General features: G+C 39.2%; 1 protein-coding gene across 3 annotated transcripts in view; it reads left to right on the forward strand.

The window, feature by feature from the left end:
• ube2e2 (ubiquitin-conjugating enzyme E2E 2) overlaps positions 1–26,736 on the forward strand; it is a 180,037-nt gene that overhangs the window by 1,313 nt on the left and 151,988 nt on the right. The window contains exons 1-3 of one of the 3 annotated variants that reach the window (XM_059944967.1): positions 46–361; positions 959–1,144; positions 23,390–23,440. In XM_059944967.1, coding sequence (XP_059800950.1) covers positions 969–1,144; positions 23,390–23,440 — 227 coding nt within the window. In that variant the 5' untranslated portion in view covers positions 46–361; positions 959–968. Of the gene's footprint in view, positions 1–36; positions 362–958; positions 1,145–23,389; positions 23,441–26,736 lie in introns of those variants that run through there. The other 2 variants (XM_059944968.1, XM_059944969.1) reach the window with 2 other exon arrangements.

Consider the following 26,736-nt stretch of genomic DNA (forward strand, 5'->3'; position numbering starts at 1 on the left):
CAAATAACCCTCAGCCGCTCCTCTTCCTGCCAACCGGCATCATTCCGGGTGAGCGGGGTAGTGGGGGGAGGGTTGGTAAATGTGGAGTCTGCGGGAGCGCGCGTACTCCGTGCGCGACCACGTGTTGCCGAAGCGCGGGTTCCGTCGACGGGAAGGTGCGCGCTCGGGTGAAGGCGGCGGCGGCGGCAGCGGCAGCGAGGATCCGGATCGGGAGGCTGTGCGGCCCCCGTTTGTGCCCAGCCGGGGCTCGGCGTTCCCCCCTCCTCAGCCCGGGGCCTAACTCTGCCCGATCTCCTCACACCCCCCTCCCCTCTCCTTCTCAGCGTGACCCGGGGACGGGCAGCGGCTGCTTTCCTTTCAGGTAACCTCAGCATCTGTTTTCTTTTTATTTATTTTTAAATAATCTGAAGCCACTCCGTCCGTCTCCTTGCCCCTCTCCCCGTGTTCGTCGTCTACCCACCCTCCCCCGACAGCCGTCTCCTGTCCTCTCGAAGGCGGCCTGAAAGTTGGAGACCAGCGGAGACAGTGTGTGTCTTTGTGTGATGTTCCTGTGTGTGGGTAGGAGAGGCCCTTCACCCGTCCGTCTGTGCTCACCCACCAACCACCCCCACCTCCTCCTCCCGCCCCCTTCCCTCCACCCCCTGCCCCTTCCCTCCCCCGCCCCTCCCTCCCCTCTGCCCCCTCCTTCCCTCCACCCCCTGCCCCACCTCCCTCCCTCACTCCACCTCCACCCTACCCCCTCCCTCCCTCCCCTGGCCCCCGCATTCCTTCCACCCACACCCCCTCTCCCGATTTCCCTCCCTGCACCCGCACCCCCTTTCCCTACCTCCCTTCCCCCATCTCCCCCACCCCCGTCCACCCTTTCCCTCCCTCTCCCCAGAGCATCCCTATGGTGTACTGGGTTGTGACATTTTGAGAGGAATATAAACCGTCAGTGACAATATGTTTTAACTTCTAGAGCAAGTAATATGTCCAGTGAGTCACAGAGGGCTGATGACAGCCCGAGTACCAGTAGTGGTAGCTCAGATGGGGATCAACGTGAGAGTAATCAGCAAGAACAAGAAAGGCAACAACAGCAGCCTAAGAAGAAGGATGCCAAGATTTCCGGTAAAACGGCTGCTAAACTTTCAACTAGTGCTAAAAGGTACTGTCATCCTAAATCACCTTTTTTTTCTGAGAGAAGTTATTTATGTCAAAGTATCAATGTGATGTTCAGCAATATATGTCATCAATGGAAATGTTATGACAGTACAAATGATGAGATGTAGGAGCAGAATTAGACCATTTGGCCCATCAGGTCATCGCTATTCCATCATGGCTGATTTATTTTCCCTCTAAACCCATTCTCTTGCCTTCTCATAAACTTTGACGCTCTAGCTAAATAAGAACCTAAAAATCTCCACTTTAAATATACCCAATGTCTTGGCTCCCCACATCCATTGGTGGCAATAAATTCCACAGATTGATCATCTCCTGGCTAAAGAAATTCCTCCCTATTTCTGTTCTAAGTGGACATCCCTCTATTCTGAGGTTGTGCCTTCTGGTCTTAGACTCCCCTACTTTAGGAAACATCCTCTTCCGCATGTCCAGTCTAGCTAGGCCTTTCAATATTTAATAGGTTTGAATGAGATCATCTCTCATTCTTATAAATTCCTGCAATTATAGACCCAGTCACAACTAAGAAAATCTGCAGATGCTGGAAATCCGAGCAACACACACAAGATGTTGGAGGAACTCAGCAGGCCAGGCAGCATCTATTAGAAAAGAGCATCTTCGACATTTTGGGCTGAGACCCTTCATCAGGACTTCAGAATTATAGGCTCAGAGCCATTAGGCATTCCTCATGCGTCAACCCTTTGATTCCTGGAATCACAGTCAAGGTATATATTTCATTTCCCCATGTTTCCAGTAGGCACTTGGTGTTTCTTTAGCGATTTCTTCCAATACGTGTTGCAGGTGGGAAATGCAATGACTAGGCTAGCATTTTTGCTAGGAAATGTTCAGAATCCAAATGAACAGCTTTTATGTTCTTCACAGTAATGTAGCACACATTTTGAGAAAATGTACATACTAATTTCTCTTGTTGCATGAAAGTAATGTTCAGTCATGGAGTTAAAGAGCACCGGTTCCAAGCTAAGCTTTTGCTACGTCCATGCTGATCTAATTTGTCAACATTGGATCCGTTTCATTTTTGTGCCTTGCCTGTTTAAGTGTCTTTCTAACTGTCTCTTAAATGTTGTACCTGACTCAGCCACCTTCAGTGAGCAGTAAGTTCCAGCTCACAACCACTCTGTATTCCGCATTGGAAAAAGCTGCAGAGAGTTGTAAATTCTGCCAGCTTCATCATGAGCATTAGCCTCGTGAGCATTGAGCACACTTTCAAAGAGCAATTTCTCAAAAAGGTGGCACTCAATGGGACCCCTGTCACTCAGGACATGTCCTCTTTTCATTGCTACCACCAATGAAGAGACACATTCAAAGTTCAAACTAAATTTTATTGTCAAAGTACATATATGTCAAAGGTCCTAAGGTGGATAAGTCACCTGGACCAGATAGACTATATCCCAGACTCCTGAGAGAGGTTACTGAAGAGATAACTGATGCATTGGTCATGATCTTACAAGAATCACTTGATTCTGGCATGGTCCTGGAGGATTGGAAGATTGCAAATGTCACTCCACTCCAAGCAAAAGAAAGGAAATCATAGGCCAAGTAACACACACAAAATGCTGGAGGAACTCAGCAGACTGGGCAGCATCTGTGAAAAAGAGTATTGTCGAGATTTTGAAGGGTTTTGGCCCAAATTGCTGCCTGGTCTGCTGAGTTCCTCCAGCATTTTGTGTGTTGTTTGGATTTCCAGCATCCGCAGACTTTCTCTTGTTTGAAATTATATACCAGTTAGCCTAACCCCAGTGGTTGGGAAACTGTTGGAGTCTATTATTAAGGATGAGGTTTCGAGGTACTTGGAGACTAATGATAAAATAAGTCAAAGTCAGCATGGTTTCTGTCAAGGGAAATCTGTTAGAGTTCTTCAAGGAAGTAACAAGCAGGGAGGACAAAGATGCAGTGGATTTTATTTACTTGGATTTTTAGAAGGTGCTCGATAAGGTGCCACATATGAGGCTGCCTAACAAGATAAAATCCTATGGTGTCACAGGCATGGATAGAGGAATGGCTGACAGGCAGGAGGCAGTGAGTAGGAATAAAGGGGTCTTTTCTGTTTGGCTGCCTGTGACTCGTGGTGTACCTCATGGGTCAGTTTTGGACCGTTACTTTTCACATTGTTGTCAGTGATTTACATAATGGAATTGATGGCTCTGTGGTAAAGTTTGCAGATGATATGAGGATAGATGGAGGGGTAGGTAGTGCTGAGGAAGCAATGCGATTGCAGCAGGACTTAGATAAATTGGAAGAATGGGCAAAAATGTGGCAGATGGAGTGCAGTGTTGGGAAATGCATGATAATGCATTTTGGTAAAAGGAACAATATTGTAGATTATTATCTAAATGGGGAGAAGGATCAAACATCAGAGGTGCAGAGGGACTTGTGAGTCCTTCTGTAAGACTTCCAGAAAGTTAATTTACAGATTGAGTCTGTGGTAAAGAAGGCAAATGCAAACTAATACACTAGTCCTGCTGCACTAAGAGTATTGTCAACAGTTTTGGACCCCATATCTCAGAATGGATGTGTTATCATTGGAGAGAGTCCTGAGGAGGTTTACGAGGATGATTCTAGGAATGAATGAGTTAACATATGAGGAGCGTTTGACAGCTTTGGGCCTGTACTCACTGGAATTTAGAAGAATTCTGGGGGGAGGGGGGGTAGGATCTCGTTGAAACCTACCAAATGTTGGAAGGGCTATATAGGGTGGATGTGGAGAGGATGTTTCTTATGGTGGGAGGGTATCCTGAACTGGAGGACATTCTCAGAATTGATGGGCAACCCTTTAGAAGAGAGGTAAGGAGGAATATTTTTAGCTTGCGAGTAGTGAATCTATAGAATGCTCTGCCACAGACTGCAGTGGAGTCCAAGTCTGGGTATATTTAAGGCAGACATTGATTGTTTCCTGATCAGTCAGGGCATCAAAGGCAGGTGTATGGGGTTGAGTGGGATCTGGGATCAGCCATGATGAAATGGCAGAGCAGACATCGTAGGGCTGAATAGCCTAATTCTGCTCCTATGTCTTATGTCACCATATATAACCCTGTGATTCATTTTCTTGTGGATTACTGAATCAGTTGATGGAATAATAACCATAACAGTATCAACGAAAGACTGCTCAGTCGGGCGTTCAACCAGAGTGCAGAAGACAACTTACTGTGCAAATACAAGATTTAATAATAAATAAGCAATAAATATTGAGAACATAAGATGAAGAATGCTTCAAAGTGAGTCCATAGTTTGTGGAAACATTTCAATGGTGGGCAAGTGAAGTTATCCCCTTTAGTTCAAGAGCCTGATGGTTCAGGAATAATAACTGTTCCTGAACTTGGTTGTGTGAGTCCTGAGGCTCTTTTTCCTGATGGCAGCAACAAGAAGAAAGCATGTCTTGGGTGGTGGGGGTCCCTGATGGTGGATACTGATTTCCTGCAATCATGTTTCATGTAGACGTGCTCAATGGTGGGGAGGGCTTTGCCCGTGACGGACTGGGTCGTATCCACTACTTTTTGTAAGATTTTCCATTCCAGGGCATTGGTGTTTGTTTCCATACCAGGCTGAGATGCAGCCAGTCAGTATACTCTCCACTACAGATATGTAGAAGTTTGTCAAAGTTTTAGATACCAAATCTTCGCAAATTCTTAAGGAAATAGAGGGGCTACCGTGATTTCTTTGGAATTGCACTTACATGCTGGGCTCAGGGCACCTCCTTTGAAATGTTAACACCGAAGTTGCTGACCCTCTCCACCTCTGATTCTTCAGTGAGGACTGGCTCATGGTTGTCTGATTTTCTCCTCCAGAAGTCACTAATCAGCTCCTTGGTCCAAGTAACCCATTACTTAATCACTTACTACGTGTGGGACTTTATTATGAAATTTGACAGCTGGGTTATAATAAGTATACTTCAGAACATTTGTCTGCCTGTACAATGCTGTTAAATTATAGAGACAGTCCATGTATGTGTTTGTGTTTCACTGAAACCTCTACCTGCCTTTCTTCATCTGCATTACTCCTCTATTTCCTTCTCACTTGAATTTATGTATGTTATTCACTTCAACCATACCCTGTGGAATATAACTCCACATTCTCACTACACTTCAGGTAAAGAATATTGTTCTGAATTGCCCATTCAATTTCTTGGTGACTGTCATATTATATTCATGGTTTCTGGTTTTGCTTTCTTCTTGCAAGAGGAAACATTTTCACTGCAGCCTCTTTACTAAATCCCACAATATTGGTGAAGAACTCTTTAATTCATCCTTCAGCTGCTTTTTAGTATCATGTTGACCTTATAATTAAAAAAAATTGGTTCTGCTGGCAAGGTCATCATTTATTGTTTCTCTCCCTAAATGCCCTTTATAAAATGGCAATGAATCCCCATCTTGACACTCTGGTAGAGATAATCCCATAAAGTTCATGTGTGAGGAGTTCCAGGCTTTTAGATTCAGTGATGCTGAAGGAATTGCAGAATGTTTCTGAGTCAGAATGGTGTGATTTGGAGCTGTGAGTAGTGAGGTTTCAGTGTGCCTGATTCCTTTGTCCTTGAATGATAGAGGCTATAGTCCTGCAAAAATGTGGGGAATAACTTTTGAATTCATCAGAACATCCATGTCTGCAATGCAAAATAACTACAGGCAGTCCCCGGTTTATGAACAAGTTCAGTTCCTGAGTCCGTCTTTAAGTCGGATTTGTACGTAAGTCGGAACAGGTACATCCGGTGTTATTTAGCGTCAGTTAGTCAAACATTTGTCTTAGTATATAGTATATATTTTACCTATCTATGCATATGAAACATGTATTTCAATAATTAAACCACTGCATTGCTTAGTAATAATTATAGCTTTCATTGGGGCAGGGCCTTTCACATGCTCCATTATTCTCACTTTATCCTTTACCTGTGTCCTTTAAAGTTGTTCTGATCGTTGACCAACTGTAGCCTAAAGCTTTTCCAATGGCCGATGGCATTTCACTTCTTTCTGATTGGTTTATTATTTCCACTTTATTTTCAACCGTGATCGTTTTCCATTAATGGAACAGAAAACTGTGGATTTTATGTTCTATCACTGAGCAGCAGTGAACTGTCTGATTGGCCTATCAGAGTTCTCTTTAGGAACTAGTTGACTCGATCAGCATTTCTGATCTGTTTATTGTTCACAATTGCACTTAATAAAAGAAATACAGCAGCAGCGGGCGGCGGGTCTTGTGCTGCTCCGGGTCCTAAAGTCCACCTGCACTGAGACAGGTTAAATGGGACAAGTGGGGGTGGTGCTGACTGGAAAGGGGGGAGGATCAGGGTGAATCTTGCTAAAATATTGAAGCCAAATACAAAGTTACACACTCAACATAGTGTTAAAGGCAATGACTTAAAATGGCAGACAGCGTTCTGCTCCTTCTGATTGAGAATTGATTGAGCATGGATTGAGAATTAGAGGTCAGTTATTTAAAACAGAGTTGAGGAAAAACTTCTTCTCCCAGAGAGTTGTGGAGGTGTGGAATGCACTGCTTCAGAAGACGCTGGAGGCCAATTCTCTGGATGCTTTCAAGAAGGAGCTAGATAGATATCTGATGGATAGGGGAATCAAGGGATATGGGGACAAGGCAGGGACTGGGTATTGATAGTGAATGATCAGCCATGATCTCAGAATGGCGGTGCAGACTCGAGGGGCCGAATGGTCTACTTCTGCACCTATTGTCTATTGTTCATAAGTATGAGTTGTCCGTAAATCGGAAGTTCGTAAGTGGGGGACTGCCTTTAACTGAAACACAAAATTCTGTGGATGCTAGAAATCTTGAGCAACATGCTCAAAATGCTGGAGGAAATGAGCAGGTCAGGCAGCATCTAGAGAAATGAATAAAAAGTTGATGTTTCAGACTGAGACCCTTCATCAGGGATTGGAAAGGAAGGATGAAAATTCTAAAATGGTGGGGAAAGGGGGGAGGTGTACCTTTTAGCTGGTACTCCTTCCATTCTCCCCTCCTTATTATTCTGGCTTCAACCACTCCCTTTCCAGTTTTGATGAAGGGTTTTGGCCGGAAACATTTACTTTTCATTCATTTCCAAACTAACTATATTTTCTGTTCTTAATGGTTTTCTGAAAGCAATTCTTTAAATTTGCGTTGCATTGATGAAAGTTGTAACATCCCATACTTTGATAATGTTGAAAAAAGTGGCAGATGTAAGATAAGTTTTCCACTTGCATCAATTACACTGCTGTCTGTAAAGAATTTGTACATTCTCCCTGTGACTGCGTGGCTTTCCACCGGGTGCTTCTGTTTTATCCCACAGAGATGTACCGATTAGTACATTACACACACATGCTAGAAAGGAATCCAGTTGACGTTTTGGGCTGAGACCCTTCCTCAGGGGAAGAGTCTCAGCCAAAAATGCTAACCGTACTCCTTTCTATAGATGCTGCCTGGTCTGCTGAGTTCCTCCAGCATTTTGAGTCTGTTGCTTGAATTTCCAACATCTGCAGATTTTCTTTTGTTTGTGATCTAATTAGTAGGTTAATTAGTCATTGGTAAACTAATCTATGATTAGGCTAAGGGTTAAATCGAAGGTTACTGGTCGGTGAGGCTGTATCTCAATAAATAAATAAAAAACAGTGGTTGAGATTTTGCCATGAAATTATATCACATAATAGATTGGCTTTGAGTTTTACAGATACCAATTTGTCTTAATTTACCACATCAATCACAAGCATTCACTTTTAACATGTCACACAGCCTGACAAATTGACTAGCATAAGCTTTATGTGCCAGAAGTAGAGAGAAGAGACAATCAGTGGTGTTAGTCCTTTTGCATTATTGTCTGGTCACCAATGCTGTGAAGACCTCAACATCCAGCTAACACCTTGCATCTACCCCACCTGCAAGCAGAAGGCTATCAGGGACTCATGATCTAGTTGCTTGACCTTTATTTGGAGGTTTGCTTGCCTTTCATAGTGCTCAAACCAGGAGAAGATTATCACCTGCTGAGATAATAGTTTCAGTTTTTGCTATCATAGTTTGAAATAAAGTTGTTTCTTCGAAAATGTAGTGCACACAGAAGCCAAGTACTTAGTCAAAGGCACTTTCTCACAGCCAGGTGTGTTTAGCTGATTGAAGAAAATAGTTACTAAGTTGGGAAGACAGAGATGGAGCCTTGACCACTGTAGGGGATAAAGCTACGTGATGAGATGTCTGTGGCTCTGACAGTTGATCATTGTAAGGGAAAGTGAGGAGAGGAGCTATCTTCATAGAGCTTCCTGATGTAGAAAGACCTCCATTTCCTGTCATGAAAAATGGGTAGTATGTGTATAGAGCTTTGCAAGGACTATGGGCCTCCCAGTGATGTGGTCACCTTGAGGACTCAGCACTTGGAATTGAGCGGCTTCAGCAGCTGCGTGAGGATCTGCTCCATGTATATGGAACAAGTCCATGACCAAGGCAAACAACTCTGCAAAAACAAACTCAAATTTCAAAATAAATGTATTATGAAAGTACATGTATGTCACCATATATAACTCTGAGATTCATTTTCTTGCAAGCATACTCAACAAATCCAATAGACATAATAGAATCAATGAAAGACTGCACTGACTGGGTATTCAACCAGTGTGTAAAAGGTAACAAACACTCCAAATGCAAACAGAAATAAATAGCAATAATAATAAATAAATAATAAACATCAAGAGCATATGAAGAGTCCTTGAAAGTGAGTTGTGGAAATACTTAAGTGAAGTTAGCTCCTTTCACTCAAGATCCTGATAGTTGTTGTGCAGTAACTGTTCCTGAACATGGTAGTGTGAGTCCTGAGGCTCCTGTACCACCTTCCAAATGGCAGCAGCAAGAAGAGACCACATCCTTGGTGGAGGGGGTTCCTGATGATAGATACTGATTTCCTGCTACATGTTTGGCAAGTGAAATTATCCATGCCAGTTCCAGAGCTTAATGTTTGAAGGATAATAACTGCTCCTGAACCTCATGGTGAGGGATCTAAGGCTCCTGTACCACCTTCTTAATAGAAACAGCAAGAAGAGAGCATGAGCTGGGTGGTGGGGGTCCCTGATGATGGATGCAGTTTTCCTGTGACAACACTCTGAGCAGATGTGTGTAGTGATGGAGAGGGCTTCACCCATAATAGACTGGGCCACATCCACTACTTTTTGTAGGATTTTCCATTCAAGGACATTGGTGTTTCCATACAAGGCTGTAATGCAGCCAGTCAATATACTTTCCACTACACATCTATAGAAGTTTGTCAAAATTTTAGATGTCATGCTGAATCTTTGCAGACTCCTAGGGAAGTAGATTCAGATTTGCATTGCTGTACTTTCTTTGTAATTGCACTACGTGCTGAATCTAGGACAGGCCCTCTGGAATAGTATGGCTTAGGAATTTAAAGTTGCTGGCCCTCTCCACCTTTGATCCTCCAATGAGGACTGGCTCATGGATCTCTGGTTTCCTCCTGACCTCAATAATCATCTTGTTCTTGCTATCATTGAGTAAGAGGTTGTTGTGGCACCACTCAACTAGATTTTCAATCTCCTATGTGCTGATTCATTATCACCTTTGATGCAGCCTATGACAATGGTGTCGTTGGCAAACTGGAATATAACATTAGAGTTGTGCTTAGCCACACATCTTACGTGCAAAGTTGGAATAAACCATGATCCTTTCAGAATTGAGAATAGACAATAGAATTATCAATTAGTTACCCTTGTGGTTCATTACTGCTTTGCGATCCTTTCAGATTTGAGAATAGACAATAGAATTATCAATTAGTTACCCTTGTGGTTCATTACTGCTTTGCTTTGTATGTCTGCCTGTACTGCTCATCCTGTATTGTGCTCCATGACTGAGTACAGCTTGTTCAGTGGGAGTTTGTGAAGGAGACTGCAGATGGACTCTCAGGGTGACTCTGAGCTCTGATCCAGCTTTGGATTGCACAATCACACTGAGCTGCTGCTATCTCAAGGGTTTAGCAGATCAGGAATTGTAAGGATGTTGTCACAGTAACAAGAAGAGAAAGGAATAGAGAAAGAAAAGAGTAGCTTCAGCAGCCTCTGGAATTACAGCTAATTCTTTGTCACAGTGCTCTGGTGATCTGAATGATCAGATGGAGTATACTTGCTGGATTGAATCTCATTCTGTTAGCCCCTCTGAACACTAGAAACTAGAAATTCCACTGTAAACTCTGATGATGGGTTATTTTTTGACTATTGCAACAAAGGCTGTGAAAAAAGTTGCATGGTTGTTGGATCCACTGATGAAATGGAATGATTACTGTCTACATTGCTGAGAGCCAAATTGATGCCCTCATTGTAGCCTTCTGCAATAATGTGTATGTCCTTGCCTTCAGCCAGGTTGACAATTTTCCCCTGAAGGAGTTGCAGCCTTCTTATGTCCAGTGGTTCAACCTGTGAAGTTACTGCCTCTTAGCTATGTGTAATGCACATCAGACCCTGTATCTAAGCTTGAAGTTGTGAGTGTTGGGTGAAGTACCATTTGCTGGCTTAATCCTTAGTCAGGTGGGAGGTTTTTTTTTCAAAAATAGATAACCACAAATGTAATACAGTTAATTGGATCTTTGGTTAATCGGGTAGCTGCCTATTTGAGACAAATTTTAAAAAACAAAAACTAATCCAGAAAGTAGCCAGGATTCCCTTTGTCTATTTGGGACAGTATGCCACTTAGTTGGACGGGAGGCTGTTGCCAAACAGTTTCTAACTAGTGTCAGCCATGTGCATTTGTGTTGCTGTTGAATTAATTTACTTTATTTCTTACATCCTTCACATACCTGAGGTAAAAAATATTTATGTTACATCTCCATCTAAATGTGCCATGTGCAATTATAGTAATTTATAATAATTTTAAGTAAATAGAATAGTCAATGTAATATAGAGTGCACTTAAAACTGCTTTAGACACTACAATGTTTAGAGCAAATATTATATAATGTCTGTTTACATTCAAAAAGTAACGATTTTTGTCACTGTTAGCTGATGAGCTATAAGCTAATTCAGAACTGTTTTGTTCACTGGGGTTTCAAACATTCAGGCTTCAAGATGCCAAAAACTGCCTGAAGTAAAAAATGAAATGATTTCCCTATTTCAAAAGTTGGGAGTTATGAAGAATTTGAAGGAATTGACAATCATCTTGAATGCTACAATGAAAAATGAAGATTTGGAGGATGTAATTGTTGACAGCATTGTATGAAGGCAATCCATTATGTACACTTGTGTCTGCACTGATTTTGTTCGTTTACAGTCAATCAAAGGAATGCAGCAGTGTACACTGGATGGATTCCTCCATTGATAACTATTAATAACTAATATGCAGTTCTATAGTACTGGTAGTGTTCTAACTAAATATATAGTTTATTGCTCAGTTAAATGGTAGTCTGTCTTTTTTTTAATACTTTTTAAACTATTTCTGTGAAACTTCGGCTAATTAGGGCTGTCAGATAGTTGGGCCAAAATGTACTGGTCCCAATGTTTCCCAATTAAACGGATCCATTGTATTAGGCTTAGGAGTTTGTAGGTGGAGTTGGGGGGGACTGGATGGAGGAAATTGAATCAACACATGTAGTTTATAAATCCTAAGCAGTTATGGGAAAGGCTTGAGTGGATTTAAAAAAAAGAAGATAAAACATAAATACAACATAATTTCTTGTCTAAGTTCCATGTGTGCCTGTGACTCCTTCTGGTATCCAACTTGTATAAATGGAGTTTAATATGGGGATGTGTGAGATCAAGAGCAATTGAAAAGCAGATCATTAGAATGGAGAGAGAGAAATGAGTGATTGAGGTGATATAGTGCAAATCAGCAGACAGGTCCAACAGGTTGGTTTATTGCAAAGGGGCTGGATATGGCTCTGTTACTGTAGTGCAGGGTATTGGTGAGGTCACACCAGGAATACTGTGTTCACTTTTGATCCCCTTATCAGCTAATCCAAAGAGATTCACTGGGTTTATTTCTGTGTGTGTGTATTGTTTTATCAAGAGAGGTTAATCAGTTTAGACATGGAGTTTAGGTAAATTTAAGTAACCTCATTCAAATGCACGAAGAGTACTTGAGTGGGTGAATGTTGCGATGTTTTCACTACTGGGAGAGTCATGAACATGAGAGCCTAATGGGCCAGTCATTTAAGCCTGAGGTGTATAGAGATTTCTTACAAGGTATTGAGTCTCTGGAAGATCAGATCATTAAATTGAAGATGGATAAAGGTTAAGGAGGAGGAGGAGGCCTCTGTCGTGATGAGGCCACACTCAGGTTGGAGGAACCGCACTTTATATCTGGGTAGCCTCCAACCTTATGGCACAACATTGATTTTTTGGACTTCTGGTAATGTCCCCCATCCCCACTTCACCTTTCACCATCCTCTTTTTCCCTCTCTCATCTTATCTCCTTGCCTGCCCATTGCTTCCGTCTGGTGCTTTCCCCCTCCCTTTCTTCCACTGCCTTCTGCCCTCTCCTATCAGACTCCTCTTTCTCCAGCCTGGTATCTCTTTCAGCAATCAACTTCGTAGCTGCTTCATCAAATTCAACAACTTACTACAAGATGGTCTCCCTTATTCCTATCATTAGTTGGTCGGATTAATGCTATTAAAATGATGATTTTACCGAAATTTTTATATTTATTTCAAGCCTTACCAATTTTTATTCCTAAATCTTTTTTTGACAACATTGATTCAAAAATTTCCTCATTTGTGTGGCAAAATAAAAACCCCAGGTTAAGTAAAAGGCAATTACAAAAATCTAAAAAAGATGGTGGTTTAGCTTTACCTAACTTTAGATTTTACTATTGGGCGAATAATATTCGTAACCTAACGTATTGGAAATTAGATTTGGACTCACCATTGTGTCCACAGTGGGTAAATTCGGAATGCAGTGAGGTAAAGGGATATTCTCTATTCTCCGTTCTTGGTTCTTTTCTTCCTGCTGATTTAGTTAAATTCAATAAACAGATATCTAATCCTGTTATCAAACATACACTACGAATTTGGTTTCAATTTCGTAAGTTTTTTTACACTGAAAAACTTTGTTCTTGATAGCCCTATTTTACTTAATTTTTTTTTTCAAACCTTCATTGACAGATCAAGCTTTTAGCATATGGAAAAGGAAAGGTATAAAATGTTTTCGTGATCTTTTTTTTGAAGGTACTTTGATGTCTTTTGACCAACTTTCCAGCAAATTTAAATTACCTAAATCTAATTTTTTCAGATATTTACAAATCAGAAATTTCTTACATAAAGTTCTACCATCTTTTCCCAATTCAACTTCAATGGATTTCTCAGATTTGATTTTTACCTTAAATCCTTGTCAGAAGGGATTAGTAGCTTTTATTTATAATATGATTATGAAGATACAACCAGAAATATCAGATAGAATTAAACAAGAATGGGAAAAAGAACTTCGATACAATATACCAACAGATAAATGGGAAAAAATTTTACAAATGGTTAATTCCTCTTCTATATGTGCTAAACATGCTTTAATACAATTTAAAATTGTACATAGAGCTTATATGTCTAAAGATAAGCTTGCTCGATTCTATTCTCATATTAACCCTCAATGTGACAGATGTCATTCAGAAGTGGCTTCATTGACCCACATGTTTTGGTCATGTCCCACTTTACATAACTATTGGAAGGACATATTTGTTACCATTTCCTCAATTTGGAATATCGATTTACAACCTCATTTTATTACTGCAATTTTTGGTATACCAAATGAGGATGGTAATCAGTTTTCCCCTTCAATCAGACGAATGATTGCTTTTGTAACATTAATGGCCAGAAGGTCTATATTACAAAACTGGAAAGAAGTAAATCCTCCTACCACGTCTCAGTGGTTTTCTCAAACTATTTCTTATCTGAGCTTGGAAAAAATTAGAAGCACTATTTTTGACTCATCAATTAAATTTGAAGAAACTTGGGGACCGTTCATTCGACATTTTCATATGAATTAATTTGGCCTTTTTCAGACCTTCTCTCTGCTTATTCTTGTTCAGGTATGGAGTTCCGGAGTTTGTTGACACTATCATATACTTGTAAACTGTTATTATTGCCCATGTTAGTTTAGTTTAGTGTTTTTTTTTCAATATATATTCTCTTTTATATATTTTCAAATTTTTTTTTCCTTTTCTTTTGAAGATTATTTTTGTTTTTTTTTCATATATAATTATATAGACTTGATTGATTAATGTACCTTTTTTTGTTGATGTTTAATAGGATATTATTATCCTATTATTAATGCAATTTCAAGTCTATTGTATTCATAACCTATTCATTATTATGTTATGTTTTTTTATATATATGAAACTCAATAAAAAGATTGAAAAAGAAAAGAAAAGAACTTCGTAGCTTTTCACTTCATCCCTTTCTTTCCCAGTTTCACCTATCACCTTGTGTTTCTCCCTCCCCTACCCCCACCTTTTAATTCTACCCCTCATCTGTTTTCTTCAGTCCTGCTGAAGGGTCTCGGTCCAAAACATCATCTATACTCTTTTCTATAGATCCTGCCTGGCCTGCTGAGTTCCTCCAGCATTTTGTGTGTTGTTTGGATTTCCAGCATCTGCAGATTTTTTCTTGTTTGTGATGGGATTCCTCCTTCCTTGTATTCTATAGTGAGTGCTAATGCGAGCTGCTGAAGATGTGCTTCACCCACCCTTCAAAGTCAGAAGGCATTTTCTGTGACTGTGTAACCTTGTAACGAAGTAGGAGAAAGAAAAGTGTGTCTTCTTAGCGAGTGCTGTGCATTGTGCTTTGTGCTTGAGGACATTGTGAAAGCTGAGAAGTCAAGTGTTTGGGGCTGTGCTGGGAGTAAGCAGTATTTGGACCTAACCTCAATCGAGATTGCAATACCAATGTGATGAGCCGTATTACATTACACTGAATAAGTATATGATTCATTTAATGGAGTAGGAAACTTTGGATATATAATCGACCTTTACTTCTTCTGTGAGGTCATTAAATCTCTTCCTAGGTTGTATCCAGGTCCTTAGAGCTTAACTCCTTTATAACTGCACGGTAGCATAGCGATTAGCGTAACCTTCACAGTGTCAACTTTAAGATCTGGGTTCAACTCCCACCACTGTAAGGTGTTTGTCCATTCTCCCTGTGACTGCATGAATTTCATCTGCGTGCTCCGGTTTCCCCTCTCATTCCTAAAATGTACAGTTAGGGTTAGTAAGCTGTGGTTATGCTATGTTGGCACTGGAAGCATGGCGACACTTGTGGGCTGCCCCAGCACATTTCTGACACAGGCAATGCATTTCACTGCTTCATGTTTTGATGTACTTGTGACAAATAAAACTAATCTTTGCATTGTGGGGGAAGTGGTGGTGTTAATACTTTTCTTTGAATGGGTTCCTTGGTTTTCTTTGTTTTGTGGCTTTCTGTGGGAATACTAATTTCAGGGTTGTATATGGCATATATATTATGATAAATGTACATTCAATCTTTGAATCATTTTGTTTACTTCCACTGCACTTAAGCATATTAGCTGAACAGGATTTGTATCTCCTCGTGGGCGAAGGATGTCTCTCCTCTTCACCTCATTAGTGTACATTGAGCTACAGAGAAATAAGAGTATGTTTCTGCACTGGTCAACCATCACTATCCAAAATGTTTGTTCTTGTACAGTACATTTCCTTTAGAATATGTAGGTCTGGAACTAGCTGTGGTTTGTTGGGGTGAACTTACTCACAGTAAGGGAACAGAAGTTAAAACTGTCTCAGAAATTCAGTGTTGAATTAAATGCGCTATATGGTAGTGTGAAATGTTGATCTTGACCCTCTACAATTCATTCTGTTTAGCACTACTGGTCAAAGATTAACTTTGCAGCAGTTTAGTTTTTTCTGTTTTGGTGTAACAGGACTGTTGCACTGAAAGTTGGAGAATCTCTCCTTTTCGTAGCAATGTTATGACATATTAGTCTACCTGAAAGATAATAGTCCTGGAGATATAATGAAGCATCAGCCAGAATTATGTGCTGACTCAGATGCAAGTGAGCCAAAGCTGAGTAGCTGCTTGCCTGGTTCTTTAGAGTCACAATGACACATTGATAATGAAATTAAACATGATGATAACTCATTAGTTTTTTTGTATATCAGTATATGAAAAATTGTAAGATCTTAATAAAATAATAAACATAAGGCCAAAGCATGTAAGAACAGAATTAGGCCATTCAGCCCATCAAGTATGCTGTGCCATTCCATTGTGAATGATCCCAGATCCCACTTGACCCCATACACCTGCCTTCTGGCCATATCCTTTGATGCCTTGACCAATCAGGAAACTATCAACTTCCGTTCTAAGTATATCCATGGACTTGATCTTCACCGCAGTCTGTGGCAGAACATTCCACAGATTCACTACTTTGGCTAAAAAAATTCCTAAAAAGCATCTTATGTAGTATAATGTCAATAAGCCAAGTTTATTATTATCTGCACAAGTACATGTTTGCCCAGATGCAATGAAAAGCTTGCTTGCAGCAGCACCATAGGCACATGACATCAGATAAGCCACATTCACAAGATAAACATAAATTATGCAAATTTTACAAGACAGAATGCAGTTGAAACAAAAAAACACAAAGCCAAAATAATCAAAGTGGTCATCGCATTGCTAAAGTGTAGTGTATGGGGTTTTGCCAGTTGGTCAATGAACCGAATGGTAGAAGGAAAGTGGATCAAATAATTATTGTTTTTGACATCGCTACTGGATGGATGAAACGTTGCACTTTACAGATTACATTTTAATTCAGCACATTTCATTGAAAGTCTCATACAAATTTAACAATAATTGCCAAGAATTAATTGTGGCATTAGAGTACAGTACTTTATCAGCAAAATTCAGAGCTGGATGGGAAGAATGTGTAGTACATTTAGTAGTGTCAAATGGCAATCAGTTTTCAAGTATATTGATGATAATCAGAACTATGAAAAGAGCCATTTTTCATTTATTAAGTTAGTTCACTGATTATACTAATAGGTCAGTTTTTCAAAGCATGAAATATATTTTTGAGGCATAAAAAGAAATGTTCGATTTTGCATTTATTCCACATTTGATAAACAAATATAGTAGTTGTACAATACCGTATTGTCCAGTTTTAATGAATCGTTGTAACATTACCACAAATTGACACTTGCACACAGTGTACCCCGAGCCATTGTGAACACACCAGTATGATAATGCCATGTAGTTCAGCTCTTGCAGTTTACCTGGATAAGTTGTGCTATTATCAACAATGCAATGTATTTTTGGATTGTCTAACTGAGTTAATCAACCGTGTGCATTGTAATACGGGGCTAAATTGACCTAAAATGCTTAATGGTGATTTTAGACGTGCTGTTATTTATGTGGGTCACAAAACTGGCTTCATTACTCCTCCTTTTTCAGTGCTGGATAAAGATGGGGAGGGGTTAAAGCTTTGCAGGTAGATACTTGCATCAGCTGTAGCTTGTAAATCAGAAGAGATTGTTGGATGTGTATTAAGTGAAGTGTGAGGAGAATTTTGTATAGGAATGCAGTAATCTCGACCATACCAGTGTCAGCTACTTGGACATCCATGTGTTACCTGCTCGTCTGACCATTATGCACTGTGTTCTCCAAGAATAATGGAGGAATAAGGTCTCTTGTATGACATATACATGCTCTGGTTGAATGGCTAACACGTGTATCCTGTGTGGGTGTGAAGCATAGCATAGCATAATAGTAAGTGTGAGGGGCAATTGTAAGTTAAGTGTGAGTTGTAGATTATAGAGATAATTAGAAAGTGAGTGTAGCTGGTGATGCAGTTTTTTGGGAGATAGGATTGACATTAAATTTTTTTTGTCCTTGTCCTTTGGGGGGGGGGGGGTTCACTCTAAGTGTACATTGTTTGGAAAACTTTCCCCATTGCCTCTTGATTACTAGCACGAAAGATGACTTAGTTCCATAGAAACATAGAAAACATACAGCACCATACAGACCCTTCGGCCCACAAAGTTGTACTGAACACATCCCTACCTTAGAAATTACTACTAGGCTTACCTATAGCCCTCTATTTTACTAAGCTCCATGTAACTATCTAAAAGCCTCTTAAAAGACCCTATCGTAACTGCCTCCACCACCGTTGCCGGCAGCCCATTCCACGCACTGACCACTCTCTGAGTAAAAAAAACTTACCCCTGACATCTCCTCTGTACCTAGTCCACAGCACCTTAAACCTGTGTCCTCTTGTGACAACCAATTCAGCCATTTCCCTGAGAAATGTTTATTCCTTTTTTTTCCTCTTTTGAGCACAGCAGGTTAGAGTTGCCCATAAGTCAGAGGGTTTTCTATCACTCAAACCAGCTATGTGTTTCACAGCATCAGCAATCACATGCAGTCGACTTGTGGCTGATTGATAAAACAAAAATCATTTCATCAATTAAAACTCATTCCTATTGTAGATGTCTGTTCACTTCATGAGAAATGCTGCCTTGGTAAATCCACACACAGATTGTTGAGGAAGTAGACTTCCAAAGTAAGCCATCTTTGCATGCTTTAGTTTAAACAGTCAGTTGGCTGATAGAAGTGCAGGATTTCAAGTAACTGGAATTTCAATGGGTTCCTATCAAAACTTTAATGATTACAACAGCTTAACAAAGAGCAGGTAATTGGTGAATTATTAAGTGAACTGTTATTCAAAACTATATAAAATCATTAGGTTAGAAGGTCAATACTTGGATCCAATTGTCAACAAACATGATAAGACAGCAAAAGAGTCAAGGAGCTTCTGAGCTTTGTTGCTGAAGGCTTAAGTATCATCCATGTAGTATTGTGAAAATCATGAAGAGGCTGAACTATGGCAATATTTGAAAATGATTAAACGAGATGTTCTGCAGATGCAACACACACTAAATGCTGGAGAAACTCAGTAGGTCAGGCTGCATCTATGGAGAGAAATAAACAATCAGCATTTTGGGCTAAGGCTCCACCAATTTTGATGAAGTGTCTTGGTCCAAAATATTGACTGTTTATTTACCTCTGCAGATGCTGCCTGACCTGCTGAATTCCTGCAGTATTTTGTGATTATTGTAAATGGAGGGATTAGCTAACCAGAAAATTTATGAAAATCAAGTTGTTGCAAGTTGTAGAATTTTAGGTGATCTGAAGTTTATGGTATAGAACATAGAACAATATAGCACAGTACAGGCCCTTTGGCCCGCAATGTTGTGCCGACCCTTAAACTTTGCTTCCCATATAACCCTCCACCTTAAATTCCTCCATATACCTGTCTAGTAGTCTCTTAAATTTCACGAGTGTATCTGCCTCCACCACTGACTCAGGCACTGCATTCCACACACCAACCACTCTCTGAGTAAAAAACCTTCCTCTAATATCGCCCTTGAACTTCCCACTCCTTACCTTAAAGCCATGTATTGAGCAGTGGTGCCTTGGGGAAGGGGCGCTGGCTGTCCACTCTATCTATTCCTTTTAATATCTTGTATAAGTATGAGTTGGATGACCAGATTAAAGTGGTTAACTCTAGAGCTAACAAATGGATAGATGAGGGTTTTGGTAGCATACAGTATGAGTGGTGTTGAGAGTTGGGTGAGGATGCTATGATGAAAAAGGGGATCTTAGTGATGACCAAGCTATATGTCTAAAGGTGATCTCATAGTTAAATATGGTATTAAGCCAGAGGTCCATGAGACAGCCCTCATTAAAGGAGTGAACGTGGAGAGGGTCAGTGGCTTTAAATTCCTTGGTGCCATCACAAAGAAGACATGAAAACGCCTCTGTTATCTTGGAAGTTTGCATAGATTCGGCATGTCACCAAAAACTTTAACAAACATATCAATGCACAGTGCAGACTATACTGACTGATGGATCACAGCCTATCCAGTCCATGCTCTCTTCTCACTGCAGCCATTGGGAAGAAGGAACAGGAGCCTCAGGACCTACACTACCAGGTTCAGGAACAGTTATCCTACTACCATCAGGCTCCTGAATTGGCATGGATAACTTCACTCACCTCAACTCTGAACTGATTTTACAATCTACAGACCTACTTCAATGACTCTTCTTTCCAGTATTATTTTTATTTGCTTAGTTTGTCGTCTTGCACATTGCTCTTTGGTGAATAGTCTATGTCTGTTTATGTATAGTTTTTCATAAAGTACAATTGTATTTCTTCCTGTAAATGCCTGCAAGAAAATGAATCTTGGGCTAGTAAATGGTAACATATACTTATATGATAATAAATTTAGTTTGAATTTTTGAAACAGTCTAGAGGCAGTTTGCAAGGAAGAGGGATGACTGTGAACTGGAGTTTAATAGATTCTGTTGAATCGAAGGAATTTTCTGCGTGCCCATTGTAGTATGTTTTTATAAGTAGTTAACAGTTTATGAACAGTGAATGTTCGTGAGAGCTGATAGTAAGGTAAAGCTGGCTGTTGCTATCCAGCCTTGAAAATCAAATGTGTTGGAAATCTGAAAGTATAACAGAAAATGCTGAAAGACAGTGTCAATCTCTGAGGGAAGAGAAAAAAGATCTGTTGTCCCAGGTTGATAACCAACTCAGCCCCAGCTGCCCTCACCCCAAGGTCATTGTCTTTAAATGCCAATCATGAACCCCTCCCCCTAGATACAGTTCTAAAAGCCAGGTACAGGTTGAAGACCCCTTATCCGAAAGTCCAAAAGCTTCCTAATTCCAGAATTTTTTTGAGCACTGACATGACACCACAAAGGGAAAGCTCTACAAAGTGCTGGGAAGGTTCCCAGGTGATGCACAAGTATCAGTGATTACCATGTGTTTTGTGCTTATTCTCTGTTCTGTGCTGTGAAGCTATCATTGAAAATGTCAAAAAGGCCTGCAGTTAGTTAGTTACCCCTATAGTTAAAAGTGAAAAAATAAAGAGGAAACATTTATATTTATAACACAAAACCAAGTTGTTGGAAAAACCTGATGGTGGTGTAAGTGTGAAGCATCTGACAGAACAGTATTGGAACGGCCAGACGGGCAAGCTTAAAGTTCAATGTTGAAATATGCTGAAGTTAATAATAAAAACAGATAAAACTCTGCATAAAGCAAAAAATGAAGATCTTGATTATGTATTGAAAGATTGGATTTGTTGGCGTCTGAGTGAACAAATGTCACTTATTGGTATGCTGATCATGAAACAAGTAAAGGTCTATCATGACCTTTAAATTGAAAGTAATTGTGAATGTTCAGGAGGCTTGTTGCAGAAATTTTTTAAAAAGGCACGGCATTAAATTTTTAAAGATTTCTGGTGATAAAGCATCTGCTGACCAGGAAGCAGAAGGGAAAATCATTGATCAGTTTGCCAAGATCACCGCTGATGAAGCTAACAGGCTGAACTGTTGCATTGGTACATATGTATGAAGAACAAGTCTAAGACATAGACTGCTTAACAGTAACACATAAATTCAGAGTCAGGAATGATAGCGATGCCTAATAACCACTGACCATCCACCTGGGTGAACAAAGTAGTGACAGCTTCCCTTTCTGATGGTTCAATGTACGCATTATTATTTCATGCACAAGACTACCTTCAGGATATATGTATAAACTGAATATGTAATGTAAATGGATTTGGTGTTTTTACCTGGGTCCCATCCCCAAGCAAATATTCCAAAATCTGAAATCCAAAACACTTCTGGCCCCAAGCGTTTTGGATAGGGTTGCTCAAACCTGTACCTGCAGCATTCTCTCCTCTTCCACCAGAACTGGATGGCTCTGTCATAACCTGCAACAACTTGTCACCTGAAATTAATAAAATCATTCTTCTGCCCTAAGTCAAAATAAAATTTATTATCAAGGTAAGTCTATGTTACCATATATTACCTTGAGATTAATTTTCTTGTAGGCATTGTCAGGAAAATAAGTAAGTACAATACAATTTACAAAAATATCTACATAAAGATGAACAAACAACATAGACAAATTCTCCCAAGAAACACAAAAGTACTGAGAACATTAGTTGTAATGAGTCACTGAAAGTGAGTCGTTAGGTTATGGAATCAGTTCTGTGTTGTGGTGAGTGAAATTCCCCACACCAGTTCAGGAGCCTGATGGTAGTAGTGAAAAGAGAGCATTGCTGGACAGCCCTACAGGTTGTAATGTGCTTGAATAGAAGATGAGATATTATTCCTAGTGACTACAGTGAACTCTGTTCAAACAATTTATGAAGTCAAAAGCAGAGAGATCAGTTAGGATGGAGAATTGAAGTGACAGGTGACCAGAAGCTAAGGGTTATGTTTGTAGGTTGGTATGAGGATTAATGCTTAACTTAAGAGGTGTTACCTGAGAAGTGGTTTGCAGCATCAGATTCATGACTTGGACAAGCTGAGACAAATCTTTAAATAATGTCAAAGCAGGTCTCATGCATTAAAGCTGCTTCTGCTTAAATAATATGACACCCTTCTTGAATAGTGGAAAATTGCCAAAGTGGTATCCACCCTGGGTTGGTTGGTTTGTTTATTTATTGAGATTCAGTATGGAATAGGGCCTTCCGGCCCTTTGAGCTGAGCCACACCACAAGCAAGCACCCCTGGTTAGCCTCATAATGGGGCAATATGCAAAGAACGTAACTGGTAGGTCTTTGGAGTTTGGGAGGAAACCAGAGCACCCGGGGAACCTGACGTATTCCACAGGGAGGATGAACAGTCCCGTTACAGATGATGTCGGAATTGAACTCTGAACACTAATGCCATGAGCTGTAATAGCGTGGCACGAAGCACCACGCTATTGTAGTGCCCTGGATTTGCATGTTGTTAACTTTCCTGTTTGTGCCTAGGCATATCTGTGTTAATGTTCTCCTTGCACTGAAGACCTAGGAGGAACTTCACAGGCTATGTTTATCCACAAGTTCGCAATTTATCCCTGCATCACCTAGGACATGCTTTCTTCTTATTTTATATATGCAGAACAGCATATTTTATGACATGCCAATAATATTAAATCTGATGCTGATTTTTCTTAATTTTTCATTGATATTCAAGTGGTAAGAATATATCTTGTGCTATATCACCGAAATACTAGTTTTACATTACTTGGTTAGAATTCGAGTAATGGTAGTATGAAAATCTAAGATCATTGGTTTGTTAAAATGGAATTGTAGTCCTGCAGAAATGTTGACTGTATTTTTTTCCATAGATGCTGCCTAGCCTGCTGAGTTCCTCCAGCATTTTGTGTGTGTTGCTCGGAAATAATATATTCCTATTGAACAGCTGTCATGTTGTGCCTCCTTACAGGATTCAGAAAGAACTCGCAGAAATTACACTTGATCCTCCCCCAAACTGCAGGTAAGAACTAATAAATGAATTGTCATGAACAGAAATACTGAAAAAATATATGCTTTTTGTAGATTGTTTCCAGAAGCATTTTGTTTGCTTTCAAGTGCAATAAAGCTAATTTAACTTTAAATCTTTTAGTGGAAACTGATGGGTACGGATGGAGGTGTTTGGAATTATCTTGTAGTTTTATCTGAAAGATGTATATTGTAATATTTAGGTAAATATTGTATTTGTTGCTGAGAGGAGTTGATAAAAGTGAATTTATCCATAAAATATGCATAATAAATTTTATGGCTAATATAAGAAGTCATAATTTGAAGGTGATTTGGAGTAAAGTATGGGGTGCAGTGTCAGAGATAGTTTATTTTTCACACAGAGTGATGGGTGTGTGGAATGTCCTGCCAGTGATGGTGGTAGATGCAGATACATTTCAGAGACTCTTAGATAGGCACATAGATGATAGAAGAATGAAGAGCTATGTGGGAGAGAAGGTTTAGATTGATTTTCAGAGTAGGTTAAAGGTCAGCACAACATTATGGGCCAAAGAGCTGGTACTGTGCTGTAATGTTCTGTCCATCACAGAGATGGATGTTAACAGGCAGATATAATATAGACATTTAAGAGATGTTTACATCACGTGAATGTGAGGGAAATGGAAAGATATGGACATTGTGTAGGCAGGGGGGGATCAGTTTAGTTGGCCATTTCATTATGAATTTAATTGGTTCGGCACTGTCCTAAGTTTGATGTAATAAAGTAGACTCGAGTTGTTAACTGGACTTCATGTGCATTGCTGATAGTACACGTAATGCTGATCACATCAGCAGTAGTGAATAATTAAAGGCTTTTGTTCACTAGCTGTTTGTTCAGATGAGTCTTTCTTTGTTTAAAAAAACATCAATTTGCAATTGTTTCAAGAAATGTTGCATCTGGCTGTGAGCCAATTATGTGATTTTCAGATTTTGTTTCAAATTTAGTTTTGTTCTTGGTCAGTACCAGTGTCTGCTTTGGTATTTACATGTATTTTATGGACTTGTCACATATTGCATTTTTTTGCATTTTACAACTATTAATGATTAATTTTCCATTATTATTGTAATTGCAATGACCAATTATATGATTTTCATCATTTAATTTTATAGCCGTGAACTGTTTCCTCAAAACAATTTTAATACCAATGTATAAATTCCTATGTTAATACTCTGCTGTTTTGTTATTGATATAGTGATTAAAAATATTAATTTTTAACTTGTTGATGCTTGCACAAGTGTTATTTATCTATCAAGGGCGCATGGTAGCATAGCAGTTAGCAGTTTCGGAGCTGCATGAGTGTTCCTGCATTCACTTTTGGCAATGAAGCTCCAAGCGTTTCACTTCGGAATGTTTGATGTTCAATTTCGGCACTAGACCTAAGGAGTTTGTACTTTCTCCCTGTAACCACATGGGTTTCCTCCAGGTGCTTATTCTCACAGTCCAAAGATGTGAGTAGTAGGTTAGTTGGTCATTATAAAATGTCCTGTGATTAGACTAGTGTAAAATAGGTGGGTTGCTGGGTAGCATAGCAAATTGGACCTGAACGGCCTGATGCACGCTGTATCTCTAAATAAGAAAAATAAAAGAAGTTTATATAATATTTGGAGAATCAAAGTCTGTGCACCAGTTTGAATGGCATCCAGGTGATTAATGAATTCTGCTCATTTAGCAGCATTATTATGTGGTGTAGGGTGATATTTCAGCACAGGTGCTTGGTTGACTTTATCGTTATTACTGGTTTGTCCTGTCAGAAAGTATACATCTGGAGAAATATGTTTGTGGTCTGAAAATTACACACTACTTAAAAAATCAAAATACATGCTTTTACTTTTACATGTAAGCTCTAATGATAATGTGGAACTTTCTATTTAATGAACACTGATTAGATCAAAATACTGAAATTATTCTTTTTTTTTGCTGCTGTGTTCATAATTTATTAAAAATGTATTAAATAATTTTGGATCAATTTCTTCTGTTAATCTAACACTAGACTATTTCACTGGAAAAATTAGTACTGGTTTACTGTTTGAGGTTATGATTTTTGGAGCTCTGAAATCACTTACACATACCTATTTTTTGCATTCTGAATTATGTATACACTTTTATTATTGTATCTTTCATTCTGGTAGCATTTATCAGAGGATATATTTGAAGTGTACAACTCAAGTTGAAAATTCTGAGCTGCAGAATTGTAAAGCCAGAAAAGGGTTTACTGGTCAACAATGTTTATTAAATAAGCAAGGATTTAGATCTTGTAGCTTATTAATTCTAAAATCTATGATTTATAATATATATCAGCAAATTTGGAATCCAGAATGGATAAATTCCTGTTGATGTTAACTTAATTTAACCACAGTTTAGTGATGGTGAATGGGTAATTAGACAACATGGAAATAGTTATGCTGGCGAGGATGATATAAATAAGTGTATTTATAATTTATTTTGTATTATAATATTAAATTCAAATATTTAGTTTTAAAACTGCAATGTTTGAAGCAGTTCAGGCAATGATTTAAAATAGGTACTTTTATAGCAAGATCTCCTGTGATTCTTACTGATAGTTCTGTCAATAATTGCTCTTGAGTTACTATTGCATAAAGTTCAACAGAGTTAAAGTTGTCTTATAAATCCCTGATCTAAATGTGAATTTACAATGCAGCGTTAATTGGACAGATATATGCTAAAAGACAGAATCACAATTATGTTAGGTATTGAATTGTTATGCAAAACACTATATCATGCTTCTTTTCCCCAAAACTTTCTTCTTCCTTACAAACAGTTCCTGTTTTGTTTTTCATCCGTACACATTCTAAGTGAGTCAGCGTGAAAATAATAATGATTAGTTTGATCATATGTAGGTTGCAATCGATTAGTATGTCTGTAAATTTTTGTTGCCCTTGTTATTATGATCAAAATTATCTTTCAACTTTGTGATTTTAATCAAAGGTTCCTACTGGTATGGTTCTAGTATGGTTAATGTGGTACCCTGGAGGTTTCAGTGGTTCTATTTTTTGGTTTGTCCTATAAAATGAGCAAGTTATTACATCATAACTGACATGTTGTTTCATTCTGACTCATCACAATATGTCATTCTTATATTGCCTAATTTATTTATGGCTGTCAGTATTTTTGTTAGTGTTTTGTCGGTAATTATCTTAATGGAATTTTATTCTTACAATATGCTATTCCACATTATTTTTAATTTCTGTCTACAGATCCCATTCTGAGAAATTTTTTGCTTTATATATGGTCATCTGAGTGTTGGTAATTTT

Source organism: Hypanus sabinus, chromosome 20 (assembly GCF_030144855.1).
Source record: "Hypanus sabinus isolate sHypSab1 chromosome 20, sHypSab1.hap1, whole genome shotgun sequence".
In the NCBI taxonomy this organism is placed as follows: domain Eukaryota; kingdom Metazoa; phylum Chordata; class Chondrichthyes; order Myliobatiformes; family Dasyatidae; genus Hypanus; species Hypanus sabinus.